The sequence below is a fragment of the Cydia amplana genome, chromosome 5, assembly GCF_948474715.1.
Source record: "Cydia amplana chromosome 5, ilCydAmpl1.1, whole genome shotgun sequence".
In the NCBI taxonomy this organism is placed as follows: Eukaryota; Metazoa; Arthropoda; class Insecta; order Lepidoptera; family Tortricidae; genus Cydia; species Cydia amplana.
In genome coordinates, this window is record NC_086073.1 from 8,506,112 (window position 1) to 8,531,117 (window position 25,006).

Here is a 25,006-nt window from a genome sequence, read left to right on the forward strand (position 1 = left end):
AAAGATGGTTGTTTGTGCAGTGAATGGGTGTCACAACGCATCATATTATAAAAACAAACAGACTGACATTACATTTCACGCGAGTATCGAGTTTAATGTGATATTTTTACGTAATCGTAAATACAAAAATCCTAAGTTTCTTCAGCCGCCATTTCTTATAAATGTTGCCAGTATAGTGATATTTTTTCCTCAAAATGAGACATGACGTTTACATTCTAAAATAAATACGCTTAATTGAAGTTCCTTGTATAATTGCATAAAAAATATATATTTTTAAGTATTTCATTATTTTATTTAAATTTATGTATTATTTTAATTATTTTATGCACATTTTAAATAAAAATAGTGAAAATGTATCCGTTTTTTTATTGAAAACTTATTTCACAAAGTACAGAAATGCAAAAAATCCTTAAAAGGAACATAAAAAGCTTTTGCTACAAAATCAAATCTACACACATACAACTTATTAATAACCTAGTGTTAAGGATGTGGTTAAAATACCCCACTTTGAGAGAAATATCTATATACTTGCAACACGTTTTTGTATGTGTGTGTTGCTGAGCGTAAAACACGAGCCTCGCACGCACACATCAATCGAGTTTCGGCTTCACTTTTGACAGGTCAGCCGTATGGGGACTATCTGTCTATGCGTTATTCGTTAAGTCTTTAAATATCAGAGGGCCTACCGCGAACCACGTTCGACGTGTTGCCTCCCTGTCACACTTACGTACGAATTTACAAGTGCGACAGAGAGCCAACACGTCGAACGTGGTTCGCGGTAGGCCCTCAGTGCCTACTCTCGTCTATTTCCGCGGTAGTCTGTTACTGCTTATAATTCCTCGTAAGTATGTATAAAATTTCATTTGATGTTTGTGCCATGGATTACACTGCCAAGTAGGTTTCAAACTTGGCATAGGGACACAATGCACTAATTATGCTAAAAAATGTGCCAGATGCTAAATGGAAAATTTGGATGCCAAAGAGTGTGAAAATATGCCAGATCTGGCATCAATTATGCCAAGTTGGCAACACTGACAGAGTGACAGAATCGAATGACACGATTGACACATGTTATCATTGTTTACGTTCCAAAACAAGTAGATGTTATTAGGTTATATACATACTAGAGATTCATTGCGGTTAAACTTAGCACTCACGGTCCTGTTGTTACCCAGGCTATAGTGGAATTTTTAATAAAAGTCATTCTTTATCAGTCTGACAAAACCACACCTCTGCAACAAAGCGCCTAAGGCTTGGAGGATATAATCAAACGGAGACGCCATGTCTGTAATTTTCTGTACAAAACAGTCTGCCGATTTTTGCGGGGGAGGGGAACGTCAAATGTATGCGTAACGTAAAAATAGCCATGTCAGATAAACGTCAGTCCATACATTGTGTATGACCGTTGGCCGCCTATTTTCGACAGAGGGGAAAGCCTGTTAATGGCTACTCCGTTTAGTTGTATCCTCCAAGGCCTAAGGGGATACCGTGAACCACGTTTGCCTCTTCGTCGCACTTTTACACTCGTACGTAAGTGTGACAGGGAGTTAACACGTCGAACGTGGTTCCTTGGATTGAGATGCTAGACTGTCTGAAAAACATATCCATTACGATATCTTCGATATAATTTTTAATAAAAAGTGGTAACAGACTACCGCGAGAAAGAGATATCTGTTTCTCGCTCTCACTTATGGGTGCGACGCTCCAAGGTCGCGGTGCGGTGCGATAGTCTGTTACCACTTAAAGGAAAAAAAAGTTATAAAATGGCGGCAAATGGAGTTGTTTGGGAATGGATAATTATAGTTTGACAAAGGACTGTCTCATTTCAAACATAGACTGAGAGAATCATACTATCTTTGTCTTACACTAGTACTAAAATACACTGTAACACTAAAGAAAAAGATGAGTGTAGTTTTTTTTGTTTTATTTACTGACAAAGGTTTGTCCAACATGACAAACTTTTTGTATTTACTTTTTTAACTTTTTAGCTTTCTTTTCTAAATATTACAGTAATATTTTTGATATAGCTGGTCAACCAAATCTTGTCAGTAAAAAAAGGCGCGAAATTCAAATTTTCTATGGGACGATATCCCTTCGCGCCTACATTTTTCAACTTTGCCGCCTTTTTTCTACTGTCAAGATCTGTTTGACCAAGTATACATTGGTTGATAGAGTCTGTGCGGAAAGAGAAGAGTCGTGGAATGTATGGGGCTCAATAGGTATAGCTGGTCAACCAAGTCTTGTCAGTAAAAAAAGGCGCGAAATTCAAATTTTCTATGGGACGATATCCCTTCGCGCCTACATTTTTCAATTTTGCCGCCTTTTTCTACTGTCAAGATCTGGTTGACCAAGTATACATTCCAGTACATTCCACGATTCTTCTCTTTTCAAACAGACTCTACAGTAAAATTAAAAACCGCTTAAAATTTTACACAGAATTTAATAAAAATGCTTTATCATTAAATAAAAGCATATTACTGCCTCAGCTTTGGGTAAGTCAATATTGTATAATATTATACCTACAATATTATATTTCCTTAATTTCCTCATTGTTTGGGATAAGAGTGTACCTCAGTAGAAAAAGGCATTTCCAGACTCTGCACCTTTGTTAGGTCCCGGTAAGCCTCTCATTGGCAGCCAAGTTCCATATATTCCTCGGCCACAATTTGCCAATAAATGACTAATTTATCTATAGGCCCCACCCAGTCCACAGTGGCCAGTGATGGGCCATGCTTGGCAATGCTCAACTGTAGGCCAGCATCACGTAGGTGTTCAGACAACGGTGCATATAGCTCATTGCTGCCTGGTGAAACATTTGCGGTAGACGTGAAAGCAATTATGGCCGCGGTTATTTATTTGTAGGTATACTACTTACTGCTTACAATTAATCGAATTTAAGCTATCGTGAGAGTGAGACATATATACCAACATTCAGGTAAGTAATTCAACAATATCTGAACACGCACTCTAACGCCGTGACAATAGAGGCGTGTTTAGATATTTGTGAGCGGGCTAGCCGCTCCGATATAGGGTCATTGCACTAGTTTCCGTCCATGCTCTAGTTTTCGTCCACTTGACGGATTCGCAAATACTATTATTTCATTTTTAATTTGCTACTTGCGAAATACCTACCATTTTTATGTAGACATTGTTTACACATTAAGCATTTCAGAAGTCCAAATTTGTTCAGCAATGTAGGTTTATATTTAAAAGTTCGTCAAGTGGACGGAAACTAGAGCTGGATGAAAACTAGCGCAATGACCCTATTTGATGGACAATTCTGCGTATTCCTTGGAAGGGGTTACATATTCTACCACTTCCTACCTAGTATGTCTAATCTCCATTCGGGCTCGACTCGGCACATTTATACTCGGATAAATTGCGTACGCAAGTACGCTTGATACAGAAAAAAAAAGTTTTGCGCATTTAAGTGTGGCCTACGGTGTTTTAATTTAAAACCAATAAGTCATTCTCATGTTTCCATCAATGTCTCTCTGCGTTTCTAAAATGCTGTTTTGCCTCGTTAGTTTGCGCATGGAGCTCCGTCTCCGAGACAGTAGTTCGGGCACCTGGTCCTGGTCCTCCATTAAGGGTGCTTGCGTTAGTTCCATTTGGTCGAGGTTTTCATAAGATTCTGATCCAGCCAAAGTCCTGTAACAGTAAATACGTTTTTTTTTTTCAGTTAAACATTAGAGGTCCGAGAGAGCCAAAATATGAGGCCCTGCTTGTCCCCAAACCAACGATCCTGCTCCAGGTACAGTCAAGTATAAAAATATGGGTGCATCCAACTTATTCAAAAATATGTCCCTTCGCTGACATAATAGCTATGGGACATACCTATGGGACATTTCTGCGCGGAGTATGATCGTCGTCGACTGGGTGAAGTGGGTGAGTCATCCAAATAAGTTCTAACTTAAACACAAGTATAAAAAACTGAATAAATAATTTTTATTTGCATTAATTGTACACTTAAAAGCTCAGCAATAGCCCAGCGCCGCCCCAACTCATACACCATACGTATACTTTAAGCATGTAAAGATTGTAAAGGAACAGACAGCGGTGATAGACAGCGGAAGCGCGGTTACTGCGAATTGTCAACACATCGCTTAGCTTGTACCGAGGCAATGCGATGCAGTTCCGATGCCGATAAGTGTGCGTTACAGTATGGAATTCCTTATAAGTAACGAGTAGCTACCTACTGAGCGGGTCGCGGTCGGGATAAGATGGTTTACAACCTTTAATTCCTTGTTCGTCTTCTATACAGTTTTCAACTGAAGCATATTGAATTTAAGTATCGTACGTATGACAAGTACAATCTCTGAACAATTTTAATTTTTAAATTTTGTAACACCAACTAGCAAAAAGCGCTCTAACAACAGTCTCTAGACTACAATTTTTCGCTCTTATATTGATTTTATATCATCGTCTAAGCCCGGATTTGGGCACAACTTATAAGAGTATTTATTTTAATATCGTTCTAATATCAGTCTAATTGAATGCTGTTTGCACTCACAGTAATCTTTTTCAAAACTAAATTAAGCTGCCTTAGGTTAATATCGCTTTTACGTAAGTATCTTGTAAGCCTACAACTACATAGGCTTATATTGGTCGAACGTAAGTATCTTGTAAGCCTACATATGTAGGCTTATATTGGTCGAACGTAAGTATCTTGTAAGCCTACATAGGCTTAAGTTGGTCGAACGTAAGTATCTTGTAAGTCTACATAGGCTTATATTGATTTGGTTGTAAGGTCACACAGTCTCACACAGAGATTTGAATCATTCTATTTGTGATGTATAAAATATACGGGTGAAATTAACTGCAACGTGACAAAAATATATTAGTGTAAGTGTTTATGAATTATGTTAACTATAATAACCTGCTGTTTATCATTGTGTGTTTATGTTATGATAAGTATTCACATGGGAAAATATTATTTACTGTAAAGTAGACCCTGTTTTACACTTCAAACTTCATGCGCCTAATCAAATATGGTATTTGAATATTTTTATAATTATTTTATTTCTTTATTTTGTATTGATAGTCAGCCATTGCTGTAGCTGTATTTTTCAAGCGCACTATTAGAGTCTTATAAGCATTCTGAATACAAATGATATGGCCATGTTGAATAAATTAGGGTTCCTTGCTTTACTTATACTTACAATAGTGTTCGCAAAAACGATTTAAGATCAAACCATCTTATATTGATCTTCACTTTTGTTATATAACTGTCTTGATCCTATATCACTCCAATATCTTACTAAAGTGCTGCTGTTGATCTTATTATAGCTTTGAATAAGATCAGAAATGTACGTACTTACAGTGTTCTTATGCTATGCCGATATTAGTCTTACATTCTTACAATAGCATTTAGAAATCTAATATAAAATTAAATGAACTTAGAGAATGGGGATATAAGACCAGGTACTCTCAAGTTTAATGAGACTTCGTAAATGTTGTTGTAAGAGCAAGAGGCTTAAAATAGTATTATGCCATGTTGATATTAGTGTTACATTCTTACAATAGCATTTAGAAAGTCTAATATAAGATGAAATGAACTTAGAGAATGGGGATATAAGACCAGGTACTCTCAAGTTCAATGAGACTTCGTAAATGTTATTATAAAAGCAAGAGGCTCATAATAGTATTATGCCATGCTGATATTAGTCTTACATTCTTATAATATCATTTAGAAAGTCTAAATATAAAATCAAATGAACTTAGAGAATGTGGATATAAGACCAGGTACTCTCAAGTTCAATGACACTGAGTAAATGTTATTGTAAGAGCGAGAGGCTCATAATAGTATTATGACATGCTGATATTACTCTTACATTCTTATAATATCATTTAGAAAGTCTAATATAATATCAAATGAACTAGCTTAGAGAATGTGGATATAAGACCAGATACTCTGAAGTTCACTGAGACTTAGTAAATGTTATTGTAAGAGCGAGAGGCTCATATTAGTATTATGCCATGTTGATATTAGTCTTACATTCTTATAATAGCATTTAGAAAGTCTAATATAAGATCAAATGAACTTAGAGAATGTGGATATAAAACCAGGTACTCTCAAGTTCAATGAGACTTAGTAAATGTTATTGTAAGAGCGACAGGCTTATAATAGTATTATAAAATGCTCTTATATACATATATAAGACTAGGTAATAAGACTAAACTTACTAAAGTGCGTATTAGCTTGTCTAAGACTAATATAAGAGCGATGATATGTTCAAAACAAAAATAAGAGCGCTATAAGCTCACTACTCTTATAAAGTGCGTAATCTGAGACTTTTTTGCTAGTTGGGATATGTCATTTTTTAGGTACCTACTAGGTAATACCGCGATATATATTTAAACTACAAAATTTCTCTACAAATACTAATATTGTTAGTTACCTCTGCTCACCACAGACCATACAGTCCTTGTAGCTCCAATCTTTACCGAATTCCTCTCCTTCTTCGGCGGTTTGAGGTAGTGGGGTGTTGAGTGTCTCCGGCAGACGCAGGGCCGTCAAACCGCCCACGACGGATAGCGCTCCCATCACTACTAGTGGCAACACGAGATTACTCGAACCCTAGAAAGGAAAGTTCCCTAACATGAGTATCCACTTTTATATAGGTATAGTATAGGTTATAAATAAATGGTACTTTAGCCCCAAATCTTTTAAAACTAAAAGATATGACTAGGGCAGGGCTGCAGTAACCGTAGATAGATACCGTAAAAATCAGTCAGTATGACTGATTTTTACGGTATCTACGTAGTCTATAAATGTATGAAACGAAATAATCCGGAATCCGGAAGAACAAAAGACTAGCGGGGACGGACTATTAGGCCGTGGACTGGACGCAAGAACGGGCGGCCTTAGCGACAAAAATTCCAAAGTTAATTTTCTGAGCACGCAGTGTGTGCGAGTATGTATAACTAGCTGTTGCCCGCGACTTCGTACGCGTGGATTTGTATGTTAGTGGTTATTATATTCTACATTAGCTTAGACCATTCTTGTATTCTAATAATATGCCTTTACACAAAGTCCCGCACTAAAAAAAAATGTTTGACCTTCACATAAACTTTCAACCCCTTTTTCACCACCTTGGGGGACGAATTCTCAAAAACTCTGAAATTAGTTTTCTTCTCTTTTAATATAATACCTTTTAACGAAGTTTTAAGTTCCTAGAATTAAATAAAATTTGAACCCTATACAAACTTTCAACCCCTTTTTAACCCTTTTAGGGGATGAATTATTAAAAACGCTGAAATTACTTTTCTTGTTTTCTAATAATTTGCCTTTATACAAAGATACAAGTCCCGCACTCATAAAAATATGTAATCTCCATACAAACTTTCAACCATTTTTTCACCACCTTGGGGGATGAATTTTTAAAAACGCTGAAATTAGTTTTCTTCTCCTTTAATGAAATAACTTTTTACGAAGTAAGAAATTCCTATCTTAAAAGACAATTTGAACCCTATACAAACTTTTAACCCCCATTTAACCCTTTAAAGGGATGTATTTTTTATAACTCTGAAATTACTTTTCTTGTATTCTAATAATATGCCCTTATATAAAGATTCAAGTCCCAAAAAATTCAACCCCTTTTTCACCATCTTGGGGGATGAATTTTTAAATACGCTGAAATAAGTTTTCTTCTCTTTTAATGAAATAACTTTTTACGAAGAACGAAATTCCTAACTTAAAAAAGACAATTTGAACCCTACACAAACTTTCAACCCCTTTTTAACCCTTTAAAGGGATGAATTGTTAAAACGCTGGAATTACTTTTTTTGTATTCTAATAATATGCCCTTATACAAATTCGAGTCCCGCACTCACAAAAATATTTTATCTCCATACAAACTTTCAACCCCTTTTTTACCATCTTGGGGGATGAATTTTTAAAAACGCTGAAATTAGTTTTCTGGTCTTTTCATTTAATACCTTTTTGCAAAGATTTAAGTTCCTAGCTTAAAATAAAATTCGCACGCCAAGACAAATTTCATCCCCTTTTTAACCCCCTTAGGGGTTGAATTTTCAAAAACGTCTCAATTACTTTTTTTTTGTAATCGGCTATTATGCCTTTCTAAGAAGTTTCAAAGCATTTGTAATGGATTCAAACTTTTAACCCCTTTTTAACCCTGTTAGGGGATGAATTTTTGAAAACGCTGAAATTATTTTTCTTGTATTCTAATAATATGCCCTTATACAAAGATTCAAGTCCCACACTCATAAAAATATTTGGTCTCCATACAAACTTTCAACCCCTTTTTCACCACCTTGGGGGATGAATTTTCAAAAACGCTGAAATTAGTTTTCTTCCATTTTAATATAATACCTTTTTACAAAGTTTCAAGTTCTTAGCTTGAAATAAAATATGCATCCCAAGACGAATTTTCATCCCCTTTTTAACCCCCTTAGGGGTTGAATTTCCAAAAACGTCGCAATAAGTTTTTTTTGTAATCGGCTATTATGCCTTTCTTAGAAATTTCAAAGCATTTGTAATGGATTCAAACTTTCAACCCCTTTTTAACCCTGTTAGGGGATGAAAATTTAAAAACGCTGAATTTACTTTTCCTGTTTTCTAATAATATCTCCATACACAAAGTTTCAAGTCTCGCACTCAAAAAAATGTTTGTTCTCCATACAAACTTTCAACCCCTTTTTCACCACCTTAGGGGATGAATTTTCGAAAACGCTGAAATTAGTTTTCTTGTTTTTTAATATTATACCTTTTGACAAAGTTTCAAATTCCTAGCTTAAAATAAAACTTGCGCCCCATACAACCTTTCATCCCCTTTTTAACCCCCTTAGGGGTTGAATTTCTCAAAATCGCTTCTTATCTCTTGTACACTTTATAAATGTAACCTGGTGTGCAAATTTCAACTTTCTATCTTTTGTAGTTTCGGCTCTGCGTTGATGAATCAGTCAGTCAGTCAGTCAGTCAGTCAGTCAGTCAGTCAGGACACTTGCATTTATATATATAGATGAGACTATCGTAGTAATTATAATATGAGGAAGTCGAGTTTAGAGGAAAGTGAAAATCCTCTTTGATTGTTGTGGGATACAGGAAGTATGTAGATGTTGTGTAGCCGTATCTAATAAAATGAAGTGATAAGCGTATTGGAGTTGAACGAGTTTATTACGCGCGTATCAAATGAGCACCTGATGGTGATGAAGTTGCAATAACTTTTCTTACCAAGTAGTTTATAAAAGGTATGACAATGAGTCCCAAGCCGCCTATGTAGGCAGAGGTGCCAATGCCCACGCCACGAAGCTCGGTCGGATACAGCTCGCCGGCGTACGGGTATATTATCAGGAAGGAGGCGGATATAAAACACTTGGATATTAAGTACAAGATCAAGGTTGCCGTTTGAGCATCTGGAAAAATTCCGTGGTTACTATTTTATTTTATTAATGAGCATAAGGAGTATCAAAGCAATAGGTACCCAAGGTTTTGCGCTTGACGATATATACCTACAAAGGTTGGGCAGATCGTTACGCGTTAGCCAAGAATACCTGCTACGCGCTACGGCGTAGCGCTACGAAATTTATTACGCTGAGAATTAACCTTTTGACCACCACAATCCAACCAACAAGGGGTACAGTATAAAATTTACCATTATGTATAAAGGTATTTTAATAAATGTTACTATTGTAGTGTGTGTATAAAATAGTCACGGAGGTCAATAGGTTAATGTCATTTACTTTTGTAAAATTAGGTATATGTATACATAGTTGTATAGTAGGTAGGTAGGTAATTAGGTATATAGGTAGTAATAGGCACAAAGACATACATAGATATACATCGACATAATATTAAACTTACCATCCGGCAATAACACTGTAGCTATACAAAAGAACCCACTTATGACCATGGATAAACAGAGAGGCCACCTCCGACCGATCCTATCCATGAGAAGCCAGCAAACCAAATAACTGGGTATCTCCACAGCCGAAGATAAAAAGAAGCTCATGTACTGGTTGCTGCCTATGGCCGGTCCATAGTAACTTAAACCAACATATACCATCTCCGAAGCACACCAGTTTAAAGTGATCAATAATGTTTTTAGTCGCATGTTAGGCGTTCGACACAGAGCAAACACGCTTGCTATTTTAACTTCCTTCTTCCCCATTTCTTTTTGCTCCAGCACTTGTTTTTGAAGCCTCTCAGTATATTCTACAGGCATTTGCTTTCCATTGACTCTGGCTATTGTTTTAAGTATATCGTTCGCCTCTTCAAACCGTTCTCTCATCAGTAACCATCTGGGAGACTCTGGCAACACAAACCAGTACAAGTAATAAAATAGAAAGGGTACTGAGGTAGCGAGGGCTAGTGAGCGCCAGTCTCGTAGAAAATATGTTACTACGGATAGAAGAATCAGCCCCAAAGTGTAGAATATGCATGTCATGACTGTCACAAATGACCTATAGTTGGGACCCGCTAATTCGAGAGCTGAAAGAAATTATAGACAGGTAAATAGTAAGAAGATATATTTTTCTACATTTATGAATTAACATTTAAATATTTCTCTGATCTACTTTGATTATGGTATTGTAGGTACAGTCGCCATCAGATATATCGGAGCGGCCGAGGTGCTCAAAAATATCTGAATACGCACTCTAATGCCTTGACAATATTAGAAGCGTGTTCAGACCGGGATATGAACCGTGATTACCTTTTGTATTGTTTTCGAGCTCCCGATATTTCGACTCGTTTTCGATTTTCGTGTTCAGATATTTGTAAGCGCCCTGGCTGTATCGCGATGAACAGCGAGTACCGTAAAATGGGGTGAGTGGGGTTTGCGGGGAGAGTTGGGTTATGATTATGAATGGGGAAAGAAGGGATGAAAGGGGGGTGAGATGGGATTTTAAGGCTACTGCTACAAAAATAATATATTCCAATTTAAAATGGAGCTATAGTAATAGTAATACTCATAATTAAAAAAAATCGATCCAACATCATCCAAAATCACCTTTGTATGAAACCCCATCTTACCCCAATTACGAGGGATTACGGGGTGAGGTGGGATTTCCTGTTTATCGTCAAAGTTATGAAATGGAACTACCCAAAATAAAATAAAAAATAAAATACAAACGTCCGGAACACTTATTATAGTTATTATATACACCATTCAGTTTGCTTATGTAAAAAAAAAAATGCTATCGAGGTTTGAATGTCAGTTTTGCCCCTACTCACCCCATTTTACGGTAATAAAATCTGTGGGGACCACAATGGCCCCAACCAAATATGACTCGAGTTGTGTTACACAAGCGACCGATGTATGTAGTGATTGCACACCTTGCCATGACCTTGAGTTATGGCTAGACAGGCTAGACTAGTTCCCCGTGATGTCAACAGCTCGCCTAGGCGAGGCTAGACCGTAGCCGTTCAGAAGCCACGGCGGGTCGCTCGAGTCAGATTAGAATGTTAATAAATGCTCACAAAGTATTATATAAATATCCCAGCACCTCCACCAATTAATCTTGTCGCTGCGTTTTTAATAATGAGGATGTAATGACGACAAAACTAACAGTTGACATTAAACAAAGTATCTGCACTTAGGTTTTGGAACTGCAATATTTACCATTGTGGTCCCCACAGGCCACTGTACATACACAATTTAATACTATTTAATTAAATGAGAATTGATGAAAATTAGTATATATATTTGTGTGGAAACTTATTTACTTTATTTTTTACTACAATTAAGTAGGTAAGCAAAGTATATGCCATTGCAAGGTGTCCAAATTTACAAGTAAGGTAACAAAAGAAACTTACAAATAATAAACGGTATTTGGTATACTGCGGGAATAGTCAAGCCCACTATTACTCGCGCCAGTACCCACACCCAGTACTCGTGAGCATAGGCAGTGGTGATGCTTCCAACGAGCAGGGTAGTCAGGCAGGTGAAGAAAGACTTCTTCCTTCCGATTCGGTCGTTCAGTAACCCAAAACCGTATACGCCTATCGGTCCTCCTACGTTTAAGGCGACCAGACCGAGTGTTGGGTAAACGTCGTATTCGCAAACGAGGTTGAACTGCAATAATAAAAACAAAATGAAATCATTCAATCCAAAGAACATTAGATTCACGTGCAGTAGGTACGATAAAAAATATTATACTAATTGTGGTAATAATGTTGATATATATACCTATAAATATGCCGATTTATAGTAGACCATCAGACCATCACTAACTCTATCCTGTAATCTTGTTTGTTGAAGTGAAAACTTCTTTAGCGGCGCTGTGCACTTTTTGAGGTGGGGAAAAAATGTTAAACTCGCAAGAGATCACGTGACCTGATCGAAAAACTGTTACATGTAATGTCATTGAGATTTTCTTTATTGATTTAAATGCCACCTAGCGAGTTTCGCTTTAACTGGTATTAATATAACTCAAGTGCTAACAGTGATGTGCTTAGGGGTTTCAAGTAATGCGACGAAATAACGCTAGATGGCGTTAACCTCAATTATACATAGTGCATTTTGCAGTAGTCATTGAGTTTTCATTTCTGCCGGCACTCCGTGAGTGCAACCCGTTGTTTTTAGGGTTCCGTAGCCAAATGGCAAAAAACGAAACCCTTATGGATTCGTCATGTCTGTCTGTCCGTCCGTATGTCACAGCCACTTTTTTCCGAAACTATAAGAACTATACTGTTGAAACTTGGTACGTAGATGTATTTTGTGAACCGCATTAAGATTTTTAATATAATTTTTTTCTAAACTGAATAGTTTGTGCGAGAGACACTTCCAAAGTGGTAAAATGTGTGTTCCCCCCCTGTAACTTCTAAAATAAGAAAATGATAAAACTAAAAAAATATATGATGTACATTACCATGCAAACTTCCACCGAAAATTAGTTTGAACGAGATCTAGTAAGTGTTTTTTTTTAAATACAGAACCCTTCATGGGCGAGTCCGACTCGCACTTGGCCGATTTTTGTTATTTTTATATCAAAGGAGCACGATTACTGACAATTACCCAGTGGGGAACAAAGTAGGCACATTTTACGGCACTGATAATCACATAAATGTCGTATTTTTTTACAAATCATTATTATCATTATTTATTACTTATTTGGCACTAAATGAGTTAACGTAGGTAGGTATATACTTACCAAAACCTCAACACGCATACAATTACATAATATAGGTACATATACTTACATCAATGACAATAGAAGATATCACTTCTGATGTATCATATTCATAACCGTCTAAACATGGTTCTGTGGGCCAACTACGGTTGGGTTCTAAAGTATTTCCAGATTCTATAAGTTTTGTCCAGTTAGCGGAATATCGCATACATTTTTCGTATGTAATGTTGTCCGCCTAAAACATAAAAAAATATACGTTTTCATTTCTCATGCTCTGAAAGAGGGCAATAGACTGGGCGATAGTTGTTCTAAAAGGTGTGCAGAAAGTGATTCGTTTCTGCACTAGAGCATTTAACTTTCCAAGCACAATATTTTTTATTTTTTTAAGATAAACAATTGAAATTTGGTTATAAATGGATTTGTTATAGGTACGTTTCCATTCTGATTGTTAACTCCTCATTCCATAAATAACGATTATTTTACCTAAATTGTTAATTAAAAGTACCCTCGTGAAACAGTATACAAAATATCATGTTTTTAAAAATCACATGCATTTTACTTTCCTCTTATTCGAAATGAAAAGTAGAGTGTTTAACTCGGGTGAAAGGCATCATTTCAGCCTCGGACTATTGGCGCTCTCACTGCGTTCGAGCACCAAACTACCTCGGCAGAAATGAGCGCCTTTCACCCCTTGGTTAACAATCTACTATTGATAAATAGAAGGTACGTAGAAGTAATTTTCAACGATATGTTTTACTCATTTTGGATAATGTTTATAATAATGTTTTTTAACAACACTAGAACAATTGATTCATGAAACACATCATCTTAACTAGGTACAAATCATAATATTCACACAATAAACAATAACTGATGTAACATTTACAATTAATTGACGCACTCGTACTTCTTACATTTTTACTAAGAAGCTTACATCAAAGCCCCTAAATATATTATTAGGTATAGGTAAATGTATTTGCACACCTTACTGATGAGTTTCATTCTCATGCTAATCGCGGATTGAGCACCCACCTTTTTTGGTATTGACAATGTTTTTCGATATGACGTTTCCGAGATGTTCTGTAGTTCGGGGACCCGGCACCAGTGGTCCGGCACGTCCGTCATGAACAGCTGGTTGAACGCACAGAACCCGCACGGCAGGCATGCCGGCAAGCACACCAGCCACAGTAGCAACTTCTGGTAAATACCGAACTCGCCGATTTTCGGCAACAAATCGTCTAGGTCGATTGCGTCTTCACTTGTTTCCGGGTTCTGGTGTTAAATATAGAATTATTTTTAAACATTGCCATATTAATATGCTAATTAAATTTTTAACAAGCAGAAACGTCTGCGACCGATACTATTAAACTTAGAATAAATTTAAAAGTGGAATAATTGCTGTCTTGTTAAAAAAAAATTATAAGTTTCCGTAGTTTAATAGGCTTGTAACAGCTGCAAATAATGAATAGGATAACTTATTCAAATATCTCGGTGGATGAACTGATACAATGTCCCATTAGATCTTTTGTTACTTATTAAGTGTCAGTTTTAAAAACTCCACATCAGTTTTTTGTAAAAGACGGCTTTGTGTATACTTAACGTATAACGCATGTATTTTGTATAACGTTAAAGTTAAGTAACAAGATTTGCACTTGTTTAAAAAGTTTTCATTTAGTGTTAATGAATTTAATAATATATGATTAACTCAATTATCGACCGGTCAATCGTGTTTGTTACAGACTCCTTAATTCCTAATATTTTTTTGCCTTTTATTTACACTCTAGGTACATATTTTACAATATTTAATTTAGATATGAAACTTTAGTATCGATTACCGTAATTTTATCTTGAGAACGGTTTTCCGATCCAGACTTAGATTGTTTCGTCATCTTTATTATTTCTTCACTACTTATAAATAAAATATACTATGTGCACGAACGGAACAAAAAGTGGACGTCCTTTCGCGTCAAGTTATTAGGCGACTAGTGCCGAAGAAGCCATATAGTATTAATCTAATTGATCAACGTATAGTTTGTATTTCCCTTACGAGCATATTTAAATTCGACTAAATGGGGCATGCCATAATTAAATCAGGTCAATACTTATACTTACTTTAGTACATACCCAGTAAAAACGAATACATCAGCATAAAACATGCGAAGATGCAAAAACTGTCGATAAAGTTTCGTCGGATGTCATTGTTCATTATTTAGTTAACGTTATATTGATCTGATTGAATGAGTGTTCTAACCGGTTTGGCCGTCGACCATCCATGTTGAGCACTTTTTTTTGGTATCCTGTAGATAATTAATTAGTCCTAAGAGAATCGCCAGTGCTTAAGATGACATTATCTTAGTCAAAGATATTTTATTACTTTTGGACCTTACACCTTCGTAATAAGGCGAAAAATGCAAACATGTCTTTGACGTCGACTGTACATAATGGCATACTCGTACAATATTGACTTATGTAGGTATCGGTAGCTCTATTAACGAATTTTAAAAAACGCACATAATGTAAGTATTTAAAAAACTGACTGTACATAGTAGTTCAGATCAAGGACAACCAAGGCTTAACATGAGTGTTTGTGGAGCAAGGCCTAGTGCAAGGCTCAGCCTATTAGATGCAAAACCAAAGAATAAAGTTATGATCTATTTCGAATTCGCAATAATACAATAAAATTACTTGTCCAATAGAATGGATGAAATAGCCTTTTAAAAATACATATTTTGCTGGTTCCTTATCATAGTTATACGAGTATAGAGGCGAGCGTTATGCATTAAAGGTGAGTTTTTCAGTTAATTCTTACAAATACAATTTTTACTACGACTTATTGATTCCGAGATACGAGTATAAGCGACATTCTGAAAAAAACGTTGTATATTAATTTTATGCTTTCTTTTTAAATATTTAATTGAGAGATTCATAGATCACACTTTGTAAATTTGAAAAATTAAAAAAACTAAATGTAAATATTAATTGCTTTATTATAATATGAGGATATTAGGTATATTTAGAGGCATGTTTTTCAAAAAAATACCTATTTAACGGTATTGTATTTGGAGAAGCCCAAACTTGGTATGTTTTGAAAATTACTTTTATTATAATTTAAAAAAAAATGACTTAAATGATATGATATATTTTTAGAATCGGCTCAGAAAGCCCTTTCGTTTAATACCACATACGTTAGGTTTCTATTTTTTTTTAATTCTATACAAAAAAAGATGATGTCATGTCATAACTCCTCTTTTTTTTAATTTGTTGGTGCTTCGGGTCAAATTGTTCCAAAAGTCCTAAAGATCAATCGTACCGATTTCCATACCTTTATCATCATTTGCAGTATTTTACTGAATTTCGCGGTGTACAGCCAGCGCTAACTACTACGTGTGCTGCGCCGTAGGCCGTAGAAACATTTTTCAAGTCGTATCAAAATTTTATCGTAGAACCGTGAGCGCATATCCATATAGTACAAGTGTCGTCATGGTCGATGAATCAATTTCAATATTGATATATAAAGAGCAATCATTGTAATAATAATAATGTCGGGATATCATGTAGGTAGTAAATAATCAATGCATTTTTGTTAAAATATTTTATTTGTGAAACGTAGATAAAATTGATACAAGTATTTTAAATTCTTACAGATATAACTTATATTTTTACACAATAATGAAAACGTGAAATTTGTCTTACGAAGTTGTTTATTCTTGAAACGAATTACAACGAATGTTCTCCATACATATTCGTTGTATTGTAAAAAAACGCAACGTAACCAGACCGCCTTAAGCTAACGTTTACCACGGCCACAAAGTATGTGCCCTATTCTGATCAATTATGTGTGAAAAGGGCGCATGTTTTGTGTACGTGATAAAAGTTACTTCGGCATCCGACAACCCTCAACAGTCTCTCGCGCACGCACCCATGCGTGCTCATGCGCGCACTTGCCCCTTGTCACAGAAACGAGGGAACAATATTTTATACAATATACGTACCTATCTATACAAATTTTCGATTACGAGAATTGACGTCATATACATAGAGAGTAAAGGCTTACTCTTTATATATAATTCAACTAGTAAAAGTTAAAATCTCTAAAAGGATAGTTTTACAACAAAAAAGCTCATAAAGGTAACATTATTTCCAGAGTATCATAAGTCATAACAAGCAAAATAATGTATTTAAATCTGTTTTAATCTAAAAAGTTTAATAATTTATTATTTACATTTTCCATGTTGGTAAGTAGGTACTTAGTATAATTTGTGCTTTAACAATCACTCAGGTTACATTAATTGTCCGTGAACTAACAACCCTTTGGACTGCTTTCTGGTTACCAAGACAAAGAGATATTTTCAGATTACCTTTCGAGGTATAATAAAATTGAATTTAGTATCATTATCAATATAGGGCACATAGTTTTATGAAAGCACCACGTTTTATAATTTCACTAGTCATCAATTGTATAGTCGACTTTAAAATTTGGATTTCCATTATCAATTAGTCCGATAAATGTATTGATTTGATCTATAATTAAAACGTATTGTTACCTAGCGATCCAGTTCAGTAAATTCAGATTTGTAAAGCACATATGCGTGGAGTATGTCTATTTCTTTTATAACTGTCACTTGTCTTTAATGTAGATGTAGATATAATTAAAATTGTTCTCTTTACAATACTTTTAAGCATACAGTCACTATAGAAGATTACTAAAACCTACAATATGCAGGCTGAAAAGATTAAGTACTCGTACGTAGATAATCTCGTGCTCCTTAAAGTATACCAAGTCCAAGTTCCCCGACTGTGGACATCACGCCGCGGGCCGGAGGACGGGGCTGCGGGGCTCCGGCCGGCCCGCCCGCCCGCTCGCGTACTTCACTTACACAACGTCAAAGAAAATACACTAGCAAACCGAAGTCCTTATTGACTACAAGTAAATACGTGTTCATTTCAGATGTTTCAAAATCTCGTATCAAATTAAGGCTCGGGTAGGTAATAAAATGTATACACTTTTGAACATTAAATGTTTGGCTATTTTTCGGTAACTTTGAAAATGTGTTACACATTCATACAATGGTCGCATATGCGCTGAGGAGAGGGCGCGACGCGCCGCCACCGCCGCTACGTGAGCAGCTTGAAGAACATGATGCCCAGCGAGATGTTGATGAACAACACCAGGATCACCAGCTGCTGCCGAGAGAACCAGTCCTGCAAATAATACCCATGTTTTAGTAAAGATAGATAGTCATACTTAGTCCTACCCGCTCAATCCAATCATGGCGCATAATGCTACATAATTTTTTTCTTTAAAAAGTTACTAGCTCTATGTTGCTATAGCTGCGAAAATCGAAGTTCGTAAATTTCGACCAACTATCCCTAGACCCTCAGGTGTGCCCCAATATATTTGTCACTAAAGTGTGAGTTTTCACAAGCATAGCTTGTTTGTTTTGTAATGAGGTGCAATTAAAGTCTATTTTTTAATTCCGTAGACTGAAATGACAGTTAATAGTATGAACATGAAATGTCATTTCATACTATTAACTGTCATTTCAGTCTACCGAATAAAAAAATAGACTTTAGTAAGACTTTTTAAATGACATTATTTTGCGAATGTCATTGCGTCCTAAAACACAATTCGTAGAACATAACTGACCTTGACTTGCGGACTGACTAAGTACAGCAGAGGGTTGGCTCTCAGCTTCTCCGACTCCTCGTACATGCGGCGCACCTCCTCGCGCCGCGCGGAGCCGAGCATGGAGACCTCCTCGCGGGACATGCCGCTGTTGGGTGCTTGCGGCATGCCCGCCACGTCTGGGAGGGACTTCTTGCGTTGGAGCGTCTGAGGCGTGCTTAACATCTGAAACACATGGATGCAAACTCTTCATTGGTTCTCATCTATCTCACTTGTCAACGGCCTCTGCTCCGCTACCTAATACATTATCCCGCTGCGCATTATCCGCTGCGTATTGACATAATTTTGTAGGTGCTGTATATTATAGCATTATAGGTATTTTTGCTAAAGCGACTACCCATACCTTTCAATACCAGTGGTAATTAACCCGTAGTACGATTGGACACACTTTGGAAGAAAAATTATTTAAATTTACGAGTATAAATCAGCGGGCGCAGCATGGTTCCATTTTTATCGCCTTTCATTATGTCCGTCACTTTCGCACTTACATACTTGTTGGAACGTGGCAGGCATGGTGCATGAGAAGCGATAAAAATGCGACCGTGCTACCGCCGCAGGAATCGACCGTAATATTACATTTCTGAAAATTTGTCTTATGAAAGTGGTAAAATAAACTGTTATTCTAAGTATTATACCGCGTTTACGCTACGATAGCGAATTAACCGCGGCTCATATTAAGTACCTATTTCTACTCGGTATTACCAAAGAGAATATAACCACTACGTTTTAGGTATTACCTCCACAGGAGGCACGTTAATCCAGCTCTCCGAAGCGCGCCGCGCCAGGATCGCTGGCGAGCACATGAGGTCCTCGTCCTCATCCTCTTCTCCTTGATACCACATTTTCTATAGGTACTTGAAATTATTATTTCATTTATTCACGAACTGATAATTCACCAAGATTCCGTCACATTTCACCATTCCAACGAGAAGTCAGTCCGGGTACATTTTAACTTTGAGAGAGCGGTTTAATTGTTACTCTTACGGGTATTAAAGTACATTTTATTTGTGTATAATTAGCAAGAGGTGATGCGCGGAAAGCGGCAGTGAGCGACTGTCTCTCGATATAGAAATAGACCGGGCTGAGCTGAGTCGCGGGTCGTGGCGCCGACTCGCGCGCTCCGCCTACATGCCGCATACATAACCGGCCACCGAGCGGCGCGCACGCGTCTCTCTTTGCGGCCCAAATACCGCACACTCTTATTAAACCATACAAGTCTAAAAGCAGTATCGTATGTACAAGACAATCTTGACTAATCGTTGAATATATAAGAAATGGCAGATTTTGCTTTACTGCTGGTTACTAATGTTTGCATGCTGAAACTATAAATCCTAAATAATTCGTAGATTCGTTCTCACTCCTGGCATGAGTATAAATGCTTAGATAACTTGATCTTCCATTAGTAAGTACCTAGTAAATATTTTGGTGTGAGCGTGGAAATTGTATCTACTTATAAATATAAATAAATATTTTGTGGACAATCTTACACAGATCGGCCTAGTCCCAAACTAAGCAAAGCTTGTAGTACGTACGGGTACTAGGCGATACATCTTACTTATAAAGATAAATGCATACTTAGGTACAAAGATAACATCCATAATTCAGGAAAAATTATTCGTGATGAACACAAAAATAAAATGCCCTTACCAGGATTCGAACCCGGGACCTTCTGCTTTGTAGGCCACTTATCAATCAGTTTATCAATGCAAATAATTTATTAAAAAAAATTAAAAGTAAGTTTACATTAGAAATTTTCTACAGCATAAGTACCTTACCTACTAAGGAAACTGTTCTCTGATTCATAGTTGCTTGCAAGTGTAGGATGCAATGCTACAAGTACGAATAACAATTCGAATTTGGCAGAATCTTGATTCCAGAATAAACATGACGGTATGTAGGTAGGTACCTACATATTAACGAACGGTAAATAAGTAGATCCACGCTGTTTGTTTTGACTGTTGCTAGATAAACGAAGCAGTGAGTTATGATTCTATAATCTGACGGGATGGCTATTTTTGAAAAAACATTAGGTATATTTTAGATCGCGCCACGTACATAGGTAGGTACGTTAAAAATGTTATAAATTTGCACTTACTTCTCCCTAGACTTTTAAAAATGTTCTTGAGGTTATTTGTGATCATATGAAGTGTATATAGTCATAATATTTTTCATATAAAAAGTACGAGGCGCAGTAAGGCGCTAATGGGTAAAAAATCTGATGAGTTTTCGACCTGCGGCGGTAGCACAGTCGCATTTTTATCGCTTGTCACCTTGCCTGTCACGTTCTAACAAGTATGTAAGTGTGAAAGTGACGGGCATAGTGACAAGCGATAGAAATGTAACCATGCTGCGCCCGCTGATTCAGTAACAATAATTGCGTTCCAATCTCATTGCTGGCACCAAGTGCGATTCGCAGGCATCGATAACCGCAATCAATCGTATCAGATCAATTCCAAAATCTAAACAGATTTAAAATACGAATACTGTGTCACAGGTGCACGTAAACCAACACGATTCCAATACCGCCATTATAATACTTTCACGAAAATTTACATCTGCATCAGTATTGTAATGTTTTCGTAGCAGAGTTACGGAAGAGGCTAGGTACCAGTAGCTGTACATAATAAATTTAAGTAGGTACCATTGTATTCTAAGGATGTACGATATGTACGAGAGAAATATACCTACCATGCTGACCATGCTATCTTGCGCGACGTGTGACATGGCAATCAGGTGTGCCGCATACGAAACTTCAAGAGCATGCACAAGCGAGTAAGGGCGGCTGACATACAATGTTTTAGCTTGGTAAGACCCACCTTAGAAAGTTTTCCAATTGTACATTGTTCTATAGGTAGAGTTTGCAATCCGGATCCGAAATGTATGAAATTATCCGGATCTGGATGCGGATCCGCGGATCTTCCCATACATTTCGGATCCGTCGCGCAAACCCTATCTATAGGTAAGTAAATTGAGCATTTGTGCCTGTGCTATGATACGCAAGGGTGAAGGGGCTGCTTTGCCCGTAGCGCCGGAGCAGATCAATGAGCAGATTCGTGACTTCAAAAATCGTAAAAGTTAAATTCGGTGTTATCAGTGTTATCACTATCGGAAATTTTATATTCGGAATTATGTGGTTCGAAAATTTAAAAAAAAAATCCTTTTTTTGCTATTCGGAAATATATACCTTCGTGATTTACATCGTTCGGAATTTTGATGGATCGAGCATTTAAAAATCGGAATTATAAAGTTCGATGTTCTAAAATTCGGCATAAAGTATTTCTGAATTATGTGAGTGTGCAAATGATATTCAAAATAGTACTTAGATGAAGTAATGTACAGAAAAAAAGGAAAAATATACAATGGGAAAAACTTACACAATAAATACATATGTAAATACACATGTAAATGTAAACGTTCATATGAAAATAAATACAATAATAGGTATATAACAACTAAATCAGTCAACAATTCAATACACACAAAAAATAAAACCTTGGGAGAGATAATCTTTTATTTATTTTTAGGAACGGGCAAGGATTTAAGGCGTCTTACGGTGGCGGGTAGAGAATCCCATAACCGAGCAGCCTGTAATGTGAAAAATATGCGTAAAATGTAGAGCTTTTAAAGCCATGTAACAGAAAAGATGCAGAAAAGGCTTGAATATAGACCTCACAAAATCAAATTCAAATGACAGCGAACTTTTATGATAGGTACAAGGTATACCTATGTAATGTATTCTCTAAATTATATATGTAAGTAATTTAAATATAGGCCTTAATTTGGCACTTAACAATCAAAATTATGACATTAATTGATAAGCACGTGTAAACTTGTTCACGTGTAAATAGTTGACATTTATTATTTTATTATTACATACAAAAAAATCCCAGGAACACTAGTGTGCTACGCCGTAGCTCGTAGCAAAATTTTCTTGCAATGGACGTATATATACGGCCCGATTCGAACAATGCTTATAGCCTTATATTGGCTTATATTATAAGATGTCACAGCGATACGATATTGATCTGAGAGTGTCAAAAGTGATGTTTTTGTTGAAAAAAAATTTAAGGACACAAATGGTGGTTTTGACTGTATACCGATACAGATGTGCCAGCTTTCGTGAATCAACCTGGACTATATTAGGCATGCCACTGTGTGCTATGTCAAATGTATAAATTGGAATCGTATTGGTTTGTGTACGAATACGAAGGTGACGCATGATAATCAATTGATTCAATTGGAATTAGTGTTGGATTACATCAAGACAAACCAAATGCATGTTGATCATGATGGACCCTAAATTTGACTCTTTGCGACATAGTTTGAGTTGAATTAGGGTTTGCACGACCGAATCCGAAATGTATGGGAAGATCCGCGGATCCGGATCCAGATCCGGATAATTTCATACATTCCGGATCCGGATTGCAAACCCTAAGTTGAATGTTGAGAATTTATCTACATATGAAAGTGAACCGTTAGATAGGCTCCTTTGTTTTATTATCCTGAGTGATTAGTTAAACTTTTCACCATGACCTTGATGTGACTTTACACCTATTTTGTAATGGTTCATATCCGGATTCGAAATTTAATTACGTATAATACCTTTCGTCCGCCGCCACCGCCGCCGCCGCCGCCGCCTCCTCTCATCAGCACGGGCGGGGGCGGCGCAGGAGCCGGCGCCATGCACAAACTCTCCGTCCTCTTCGGTTGATACGGCGATGGTGATATATCTTGCCCCAATGTTCGTTTCCTCATAAGTGACTCTTCGAATGGCGTTTCCCGCGATATCGAGCCCCGGCCCGAAGCCAAGTGGCCGTTGCCGGCCGCCGGCGTCGCCGCCCTCGACGCGGGCCGCGACGCCGGCGCGGGCTGCTGCGGCGCCACCGACCCGCCTCGCGAGTCTCTGGCGGGCGCGGTCGCTTCTACTGAAGGCTGCCGCGATCGACGCCCGTAGCGATCCACGCTTGAATCTCTACTCGGCGGTCTTTTATAATGGTCGAAGTAGTCGATTGATGTTCGGCCCGCTTGCCGCGGGTCCCGAGGCCCGTTTGCCACGTCGTCCATTGGGGCCGTCGCTTGTCTGTACATCGGTTGGTCGGAGCCGGCTTGGCGGTACATTGAACCATCTCTTTGTTGTCTATGGTCGAGAGGTTGCTGATATCCTTGAGGTTCCGTGGATTGATGATATTGCATATGGTCTCCCCCTAGACGATCGTGTGGCCCTTCTGAATGTACCGTGCCGGTTCTGAGCTCGGTACGTCCGTAACTGCCGGCAACTCCGTCACCGTACGGGGCTTCTTGGACATTTTGAGTAGGCTGGCCTAAAATACTTTGCCGTCTAATCCCTTGTCCCTGTGTGGAGTTCCAGTCCTGTGCTCCGGGTCTCTGATTAAGATTTAGAGCCGGTCTCATCGCCGATGAAAATCTACGCGGTTGGTTGCTAAATTGCTGACTACTTTGATCCATACCCGGTTGTTGATGAACGGCGTCTTGTCTGTTTAATACTCGGTAAGGTGGGCCTGATTGTGCACTCGGGCCGTAGCCACTCATTTGGTCACTTTGTCCATACTGTGGTCCTTGTGATTGCGTGTTTGGCCAATGATCCTGATCAGAATAATAATTTGTCCTATCATCCGTACTATAATTGGAATTATTTGTGAGCCTTGGATCTATTGACTGTACTGGTTTATTTGGGAACTGGGCAGATGGTCGTCTCGGGGGCACTCCATATGGAGCTTTGTTTGCTTGAGGAATCTGTGAATGCATCGGAGGGATATGATTTGGAATGCTCTTTCCTTCCAAGATCTTTTCAGATTCTTGTGAAACAGGCGTCGTGACCTGCGAGTCGTAATGTTTTTGTCTATATTTATCTCTTAATCCTATTCTGTCCAAGCCAGGATGCTTAAAATCTGGAGCGAACTGCTTTGCAGTCATTTGTGCTAAATCACAGTCTTCTTTTGCTTGGTCTGCCGCTTCATCGGCTTGTTCAGCTTTTCCTCGGGCAGTGGCGGTTCTGTAACATAAGTAAATGTTGTACAAAAATAAACAAAACCCGACTATTTATGTACCTACCTGATTACTATATGAATGTGATCTAGCATCCGTTTCAAAAATAACTCAAGGGGAAATACTGCGCAATATTACTCAAAGCACAAGCACCACCACGTATAACAGCCGTTACAGCAATAGGAAAACTAGATTATATTTTGAATTTACTGCGGGAGA

At 37.4% G+C, this 25,006-nt stretch overlaps 2 protein-coding genes across 4 annotated transcripts in view; both read right to left on the reverse strand.

Annotated features, from left to right (window-relative positions):
• Nucleotides 1–3,407: 3,407 nt before the first annotated feature.
• Nucleotides 3,408–15,200, reverse strand: LOC134647969 (carcinine transporter). Its single transcript, XM_063502387.1, has 8 exons — nucleotides 14,931–15,200; nucleotides 14,128–14,367; nucleotides 13,166–13,330; nucleotides 11,780–12,038; nucleotides 9,827–10,453; nucleotides 9,197–9,378; nucleotides 6,402–6,580; nucleotides 3,408–3,651 (listed from the first exon to the last, which is right to left on the reverse strand). Exons 1-8 carry the CDS (start codon nucleotides 14,982–14,984, stop codon nucleotides 3,453–3,455), a joined length of 1,905 nt encoding a protein of 634 aa, XP_063358457.1. The 5' UTR covers nucleotides 14,985–15,200; the 3' UTR covers nucleotides 3,408–3,452.
• Nucleotides 15,201–16,672: 1,472 nt separating this feature from the next.
• The window catches only part of LOC134647966 (junctophilin-1), a 55,801-nt gene continuing 47,467 nt past the window's right edge, over nucleotides 16,673–25,006 (reverse strand). For 2 of the 3 annotated variants that reach the window (XM_063502378.1, XM_063502377.1), the window contains 3 exons: nucleotides 23,384–24,794; nucleotides 18,743–18,946; nucleotides 16,673–18,297 (listed from right to left, as the gene is read on the reverse strand). In XM_063502378.1, coding sequence (XP_063358448.1) covers nucleotides 18,211–18,297; nucleotides 18,743–18,946; nucleotides 23,384–24,794 — 1,702 coding nt within the window. In that variant the 3' untranslated portion in view covers nucleotides 16,673–18,210. Of the gene's footprint in view, nucleotides 18,298–18,742; nucleotides 18,947–19,518; nucleotides 19,984–23,383; nucleotides 24,795–25,006 lie in introns of those variants that run through there. The other variant, XM_063502379.1, reaches the window with a different exon arrangement.

Bases quoted from the DNA above. Each gene is read 5' to 3' on its own strand.
- LOC134647969 (XM_063502387.1), bottom strand. From the start codon at position 14,984: ATGACGAAACAATCTAAGTCTGGATCGGAAAACCGTTCTCAAGATAAA. The intron at 12,039-13,165 runs GTAAGTATATGT...TTATTATTGCAG, and splicing joins TATCTTCTATTGTCATTGAT to TTCAACCTCGTTTGCGAATA. The intron at 6,581-9,196 runs GTAAGAAAAGTT...TTTCCTTTCTAG, and splicing joins TACCTTTTATAAACTACTTG to GGTTCGAGTAATCTCGTGTT.